Below are 7,884 nucleotides of genomic sequence, written 5' to 3' on the forward strand. Positions count from 1 at the left end.
GGACGGGATCTAGATACCCCAAGGGCTTTTGGCCATGACAAGCTCCATGAAATATGCATGCCGCTTGAGGAGACCATTGTCCTATAAGAGAAATTCTCCAAGTCTAAGGCATGTTTAAGTTTGGCAAGATCCAAGACTAGGCACATGAAGAACCGGCAGTCCTCAGGCCCTTCTGCTCACCGCTCAGGGGCTCCGATCATGTCCAGATCTAATCCTAGGACATGCACGAACTCGCCATCATCTGCCTCCCATAAGGACATAAGATACCCTTAGAAGGGAATTGAAGAGCATCCACTACATGCAGCACAACCCCTGAGCCTTGACACAATGCGTCCATCGTGAGGGTGAAACTCTTAGAGAATACATTGAGCATTACTCCCATGTGAAAAACTAATTGTTTTGCCGACTGATGCGGAGGTCAATCTCCTTATCCACCAAAATTGGGTGCCTACTGATATTCCACAAGATCGGGCGCATGGCTATCTGGACAGTGCAAGACCTCCTCGACCTTGCCAATAGCTATGTGACCAAAGATACGGCAGTCTATAGCAACCATTACTACAAGCACAAGGATGAAGGAGAGGACGACTAGGCCACTACCATGAAGTGCGGTCCATCACATCATAATTCCCGAGCCACCACCACCTTCGATGAAATCATGGATGGGCCCTACATCTTCCATACACCAAAATCCAGCAGCAAGATGAGGAGGTACAACTTCTACAACTTCTGCCCTAGAGGATAAGGTGATACTTTTGATCTTTGTGGTCGCAGACACTACAAGTCCAAGCACAGGAGCTAGGAAACAACTTGCGAGGTCCTCATTGTTGAGCATGTGGTATCACACTACCTAAGGTGGTCAGACCAGCCAAGGGTCAGTCCGATCGCGTGCTCGGATCAGGATGTTCCTAGTGGTGGTGTATCCCATTCTCGAGGGAGTTAAACTTTCCAATATGCTCATGGATGGTGGGAGTGGACTCAACATCCTCTACCTAAGACCCTCAAAGGAATGAGATCTCTCTCTCGAATCAAGACCAATGGATTGCCCTTCCATGGGATCATCTCGGGGTACGAGCAATCACCCCCTGGATAGATTGCCCTTTGTGTGAACTTCGGCAACCATGATTACTTCAGGATGGGTGCTTGCTCTTCGCGATGGTTGACCTCTTGGGCTGCTACTACAGGATCCTATCGCATATGTATTACACCAAATTCATGGTGGCAATCCCTGACTATGTCTACTTCAACATAAAGGCTCCAGGCTCCAAGGGAGTCATAGCTGTGTGCAACAACTTCGAGAAGGCATACAAGTGTGAACAGTGTGAACCTCGCTGATGCTTTGGCCGCGGCAAAGTGGAAGGGCCCCATTATCCAGGGACAACCCCTGGGTGTTACAATCCAAGAAATCATAGGTCGTAGTCCCACACCCTGAGACCCCAAGGTCTTATGTGCCACTAATTCCTTCTACGGCTACACTGAGGGTGGAATCTATCAGGACATGATTCAAGCGCCTTGGTGAGGATATTGCGAAGGTCGATGATGAGATCCTATTTTTTCCTAGTAAAGTATCCTTGTACTTTCAGATTAAAATATGTGTTCTCATATTCACTACATGAATAAAAAGTAGTTTATCCTAAATTATGGACATTACTCTCTGCTCAAGCCCCAATGCTTGAATGCTTTGCTTTGACAGCCACGGTGTGTGCCCACCAAGCATTCGGGGGATTGACTTACCTCCCCTTGGTGCATCCCACCGCTTTCAATCAATTCCCACCTCTCTATCATCTCTCCTAGGAGCATGTAAGGTACTCAAAGTGTATCCCCTGACTCCGACGAACATTCTATGCCTTAGAGCTACTACGAGTTGGTAAGAGTGCACACGGAAGGTCCGCTTTACAAATGAAAGTGCAATGAAAAACATGCAATGGATACTAAGGGTTTGCTTTTTTATTCAAGTCATATTTTGCAAACATAACTTCGCACCACGAGTGTTGTAGCTACAATAATACCAAGAAGAGACAATCCTTGCTCTTTCTCATCATTTCCTATGAGATAGGGACAACTTCCTCTGCCTTCATCGCAGTGATGATGCCCCCCCCAACAATCTTGTGGTCAGCACACATGCTTGGTCGGTCAGGGTCACCACCTCTTCTTGGGGAGTCCCTTGGGCAATCCCCATCCAATAATCTTTGTATCAACCCTCGTGTAAACAGAGATGGCGGTGGTGATCACTACCTCAACACCCTCTGTATCAGCCTCCATCACAGGTGCCTCAAACTTTGGGGGCTCCACGAAGCGTCTGCTACAAGAACGACGGGCTCGGGGACACGCAAACGCCTCACCAAAGTACACCGCGGGCACGAACACCTCCCCCAGCAACTATGTCATCTCAGCAAGGGCCCTTTGTAGGTGCCAAACAAGCTACTCTGCCTCGTTCACCTCTTCAGACGGAGTTTTGCCAAAGATGGAGTGGCAAGAACCCTGGCAATCTGGTGGAAGAGTTTCTCCATGCCACACGCAACATCAAGATCCAAATTTTCCTGAGTCGACAGACAACTCGGATCAAGTGAAAACCCACACGAGGAGAAGGACATCACCCTTAACAAGAGATGTCACCCATTTCAATTCCTAAAGAGTGGTGTCGCTCTCCAGCTCAATAACGCGGTTTTGCTTCGCTAATGCTTTGAGTTTCTTATCGAGATCCAACTCCTTGAGGATCTTATTGGCATCCACCTGGTCGTGCTCCTATCTAAAGGTACAAGCCTTCATAGCATTAAGCTCATCTCAGAGAACTCAATCTAGGTCATCCTCCTTTATCAATCCTAACGATCTTCTACAAAGACATCATCCAAAAGATGCTTAAGGACCCTACACTCTCCCTTGTTGGGTGAACCATCAGCTCGGGGGCCTACACCAAGTACAAGAGTCACTCAAGAAAATTGGCGAAAAAGGAGGAACTTACATGAGCTAGAGAAGGATTGCAAGCTAACTCTAGGTGAATATTCCTCATCATATCCAGCAATCCGGGGAGTTGAGCGACGCTTCAACCTGCGCCTACAACTCTGCCCCTTGTCCATGTTTGACTCATGGTCCAACTTCTTAGCCACAACTATCAAATTAAGTTGGCAGGGGAGTACCAAAAGCGCATCCTTTATTGTCCATCCCCGACCTGGTCCCCTCTTGGTCGATAGGCGGTGTGGAACTTTGCTGGGCACCGCCCGAGAATTCCACGCCATGGGTTGGGGGCTCCCGGGTTGGGAGGTCGATAATTCCTCTTGAATACACCTTGGCATGCATTCGTATGATGGGAATTCCATGCAAATCCTCCATGGTTGCTGCCATGCGCAAACTAGACCAAAATAATACAAAAAAGAACTAGTTAGAAGTCTGACATAGAGGATGGACTAGACATTCACGCATATGACCTAGGAAGCGAAGAGGCCAGTTTGGACACCAGGCCGACCACTCCCTCCTCAATGATCGCAGGAGAGGACTTCCTCCTTCTCTTTTTGGTGGTCCCTCAAGGGCGACGCTTGGGGGCTTTATCACAAACAAGGGTCACATAGGGGCCTGGGCTGGGGCAACCTCCTACCACCCTACCTATTCTGCAGGGAGGGGAGGTCTAGATATAGGCCATGTTTGTTTGGGCTTTTGCTTTTTCTTTTGCAGCTTTTCCACATTGACCAAAAGCCATAAAAGCTCCTAAATAGATGCTTTTGGAGCTTTTATGGCTTTTCTAGCAAGCTCCAAAAGCACCTATTTAGGAGCTTTTATGGCCTTTTGGCCAAAGTGAAAAAGTTGCAAAAGCATAAGCAAAAGCCCAAACAAACAGGGCCATAAAGGTGTCAATCTATTGCAAAGCTACCATAAGCAAGAAATAAGGTGTGAAAGGAGAAATAAGCTTGGCTAGCCTAAATTATAGCGAACTAACCTCATCCGGGTAATGACGATGTGTGAGTGTGTCATGCTACTTAGTCAGGTCGACCAATTTGTATGTCACCAGTTTCACCGTCCTCCTCGCACCTCCTTCCTCCCGAACTCCTCAGACACTTCCTAGGTCAAATCCCCCAACCCCGCATATGACCACATCAGGCGGCACCTGAGTTGACGGGCTGGACTCACCACCTGATGAACATCGCAACAAGGGTCTCCCCCGGAAGGCCAGCCAAAAGAGCACGTCTGCGTGTTTCACGAGCTTCTTTGATGCAACCTATTCCTAAAGGTTGGGTCAAGGTTCCCAGGCATCGCTTGATGGTGAAGTTGTGGAAGACCGGTAACGTAGGCCCAAGATTTGAACAATAGAACTAGTCTGGACGCCAACCTTTGTTGGAGGACATGGTGAAGACTTTAGCTACCTCTGCATTGGCATCATTCGAACATCAAGAGATGTCGGCGCCCTTGGCCTATTGAATATCATCTTGATAAGTGCATGGCCTCTAGAAATAGAACGTCTTCCACAAGGAAAATGGGGCTCGATTCCTTGAAAAGCTTCGAAATAAGTGATAAAGCTCGCCACTGGAGTATCCCATTTAGGTTCAAGTGGTGAAGCTCTAGTTAATAATGGAGTATCTTGGGAGGAAGGGTGGATAGGCAAGGAGAACCCCGTCTCGAAGAAAAGGTCGAATACCTCCACCTCCCTCTTTCTCTAGGTTTGTGAACTGCTTCACCTTCGGGCACCTTCCATCGAGATGAGGAGAAAGCACACCTGCCGCCACCAGCTTATGTATATTTGGCACCATCGTCTTCAAAGAAGGCCATGTCAATAGATCTTCCTCCTGTGACCTTTGAATCTCTTCTATACCAGCACCTCCAACACCCTCCCGTCCACATCAGTGGGCACCAGCAACTCCACTGCCAGTGACCCCTAGCTCGCTCTCCGAAATGGGAGACAATGACAGATCTACGGCCTTGGGATCCATGTCAGGAGCTGATGGGGATGCCATCTACGTTGTGTGGATAGGAGGGACATCACAAGGATGAGAAGTTTAACAGTGATGGACAAACGACCGGGAGATAGAGAAAAGGAGGGGCGTCGCGAGGAAGACAAGGGCACCAAGGGCTCGATGACCTTACCACACCCCTCCCCAGCCTATCTTATAGGTAAGGGAGGACCTAAAGCCTCACGTTCGGGAAGCAATATGTCAGCATCTGTGGGACCGATCAGGACATCGGTGGGGCCGCCATCGACCCTGTGCGTTATGATCGGGATACAAGACTCGGGGTGGTCGATTCCCGGAAGTCTCGACTACCAGATCTCGCCTTCATGTGAGAGTGAGGGGGGTTAAACAAGCCACGTGCGCTCCCCCAGGCAAGTCAGACACTCGACGCTCAGGGGCTACTGACGAGGATGTGCTACGTAGTCCTTTTTAAATGAGCAACGTCCTCATCGCCTGGTCGGGTGTAGCACCGATCAATCACTCGAGGCTAGGCATCAGGTCGGGCAACACTCATGCGCAGGCTTCAAAGTTGGAGGACGCCAAGGCGTGGTGTGGTCTGGCGGAACCGAAGGGCGTGAGCCACTGACAACCCAACCCGAGCCATGTAACCTCATTCCAGCTAGGTTTAGAAGAGGGGCTTTGGACCTTCTTAGGGAACGCACATGAGTTAGGGGTTCTCACCTACCCCTCCTCTTTCCTGTCCGAGGAGATTGTAACCCGAAATCACTCTCTCTGACGATCCTCCTGATCGTCGGTGAGCACTCGAGCGTACAAACAACCAAAGCTGCGCGTAGAATCTTACCTCCTACCGAAGGGCTTGAACAAGGGTAAGTCCCCAGTCTCGCGTCATCCCATCCTTATCTGCCCCGCGCACCCGACTCCAAACAAATACGTCATCGCTCGATGGCACTACCGGTCTCAAGACACCGACAATGTGTATACAAATATTGTTGTAAATGTAAAATTAGTTTCCAAAATAATATGATTCACTATCTCGCCACGTCAGTCTTCGTATCTATACAGTAACTATAATCCCACCGTAGTAGCAATCCTCCAGCGAAAAGTACTACTATACAAACTAAGGTGGAAAACAAATCTCTCGTTGAGTATATACGTATAAAGTGGTAGCATTAATGTGGTACCAACTGGGCAGTTACTAGGCAATACGCATGCATAGCAATAAATTAATTACCTATTTAAAATATATAATCCACGATATTTATGATATAATCAATGATACAAAGTGCTGGCATGAATAACTAATTAATTACCTGTGATTGCAACACGTCGAGAGGACTGCTGGCAGTATCGTGCTCCGATGCCTCTTTGTCCTTGTACGTCCTGACGCCACCAGATGCCGTTTGCACGAACTCTTCAACAACATTGGACTTTCCCTTCTGATCCATCTCTCTGCAAATATTTACACATCAACAAACCGTAAAAGTTGATTTTTATTTCTCCCAAGAAAACTACACGAACATGTTCAGTCTACTCCTACCGGAGTAGTAGGTAGAAACAAGAGAAAGAAACATGTGTGTCAAGAAATTTAATCAGCACGTATATATAGGACGAAAATCAGATCTAATTTTTGGTTGATAGAAGTATGAAAATCAGATCTAACTGGCTACAAAACAAGTAGTCAAACAAAAATATGATAGATCTAGATAAAATGTTTGCTATATCACATAAGGGAGTTCTAATCAGCGAATAGAAAATTAAGCACGCCCAAGATCTGATCTAACGTTGCCTTGCGTAATTTTTGAACATGTACAAGAAGTTAATAAAGATGGGCCAAAGATGAGTATATAGCGACTGAAAATAAAATCAGATCTAGCACTAGAAAATATAGCGTCTGGAGAATAAAATCAGATCTATCGCTGAAAACATCAGGGACATCACACATGAACAGATCTAGTTAAGATGCACGAGATATATTTCGCAAAAAAAGATGCACGAGATACGTATGTATTGCTTGCCTTGCTTGAATTAAAGGAGAATCCGGCGGAGTATACAGCACGCAGTAGAGGCTTTCCGTGGTTCAAAGCAAACACCGACTAGGGAGCCGCTGTCGTAACCAGCAGAGGATTTTCTCTTGTTCAAAGGAACACGACTAGAGCCCGGAGGAGGGGGATGAGTGTACAGAATGACTTGAGAATGAGACTTAGGAGCGGGCGAGAGTGAGATATAAGCCGGGCCGGGGGTGGTGCATAGACCACGTTTCTTCTTTTTTGCGGGGTGCATGTACGTTTCAACTCGGGAGTGGAATTAGAAGGCAGAAGAATGGCGTGAGCATAGCTGTTGCCATGTGTGTGCGAAGCCAGGGACTAGGCGTGCGTGCGTTACCACAGCACTTTTCCTTGCATGCAACACGCGTTGGCCCATCACGTACGCACAACCAAATTGACGTTGCTGGTCCCCTGCTATGGCTCTGCTGGCTCCGTCCGTCCCCAGAAACGACACAGAGAAAAGAAATAGCGCATTCATGTATATACAATAAATACAAAGATACATGTTTATCGATCGATCGGACACAAGATGTTCCATGTGATGTGATGTGGGCAAGAATTCGGTTCGAGCTGCTCATATTTTAGCTAAGCTAGCTGTAGGTGAGGAGTGTTGTCAGGAATGGCGAGGTGCACCTCCTGATTGTATATTGCATGTATTAGCAGACGAGATCCCCAACTTTATTTAAGTAATGAGTGTGTTTCCACTCAAAAAACTCAAAAAAGAAGAATTTGGTTCGGAAATTAAAAAGGGGGAACTGAGATCATGCAGGATGGAAAGAGCAACCGGCGTGATTTCCCTTTTCTTTCGGAAATCAGCCACGGGCAAATGTGTCCTCCAAGGACCAGATGTTTTTTTGACACGTTTGTAAATTGACTGGCCACTGAAAAAATTTCAGGCGTTAGTCACCTTCTTTTTATCGGCAAAAAAAAAGTCACCTTCT

General features: G+C 47.3%; 1 protein-coding gene across 1 annotated transcript in view; it reads right to left on the reverse strand.

Moving 5' to 3' along the window:
- Positions 1-6,343, reverse strand: part of LOC119361108 — a 17,523-nt gene extending 11,180 nt beyond the window's left edge. Inside the window, exon 1 of the mRNA XM_037626475.1 lies at positions 6,209-6,343. Within this exon, the coding sequence (XP_037482372.1) occupies positions 6,209-6,343 (135 nt within the window). The remainder of the gene's footprint in view (positions 1-6,208) is intronic.
- Between the last annotated feature and the right edge of the window lie 1,541 nt (positions 6,344-7,884).

This window comes from Triticum dicoccoides, chromosome 2B, assembly GCF_002162155.2.
Source record: "Triticum dicoccoides isolate Atlit2015 ecotype Zavitan chromosome 2B, WEW_v2.0, whole genome shotgun sequence".
Classification (NCBI taxonomy): Eukaryota; Viridiplantae; Streptophyta; class Magnoliopsida; order Poales; family Poaceae; genus Triticum; species Triticum dicoccoides.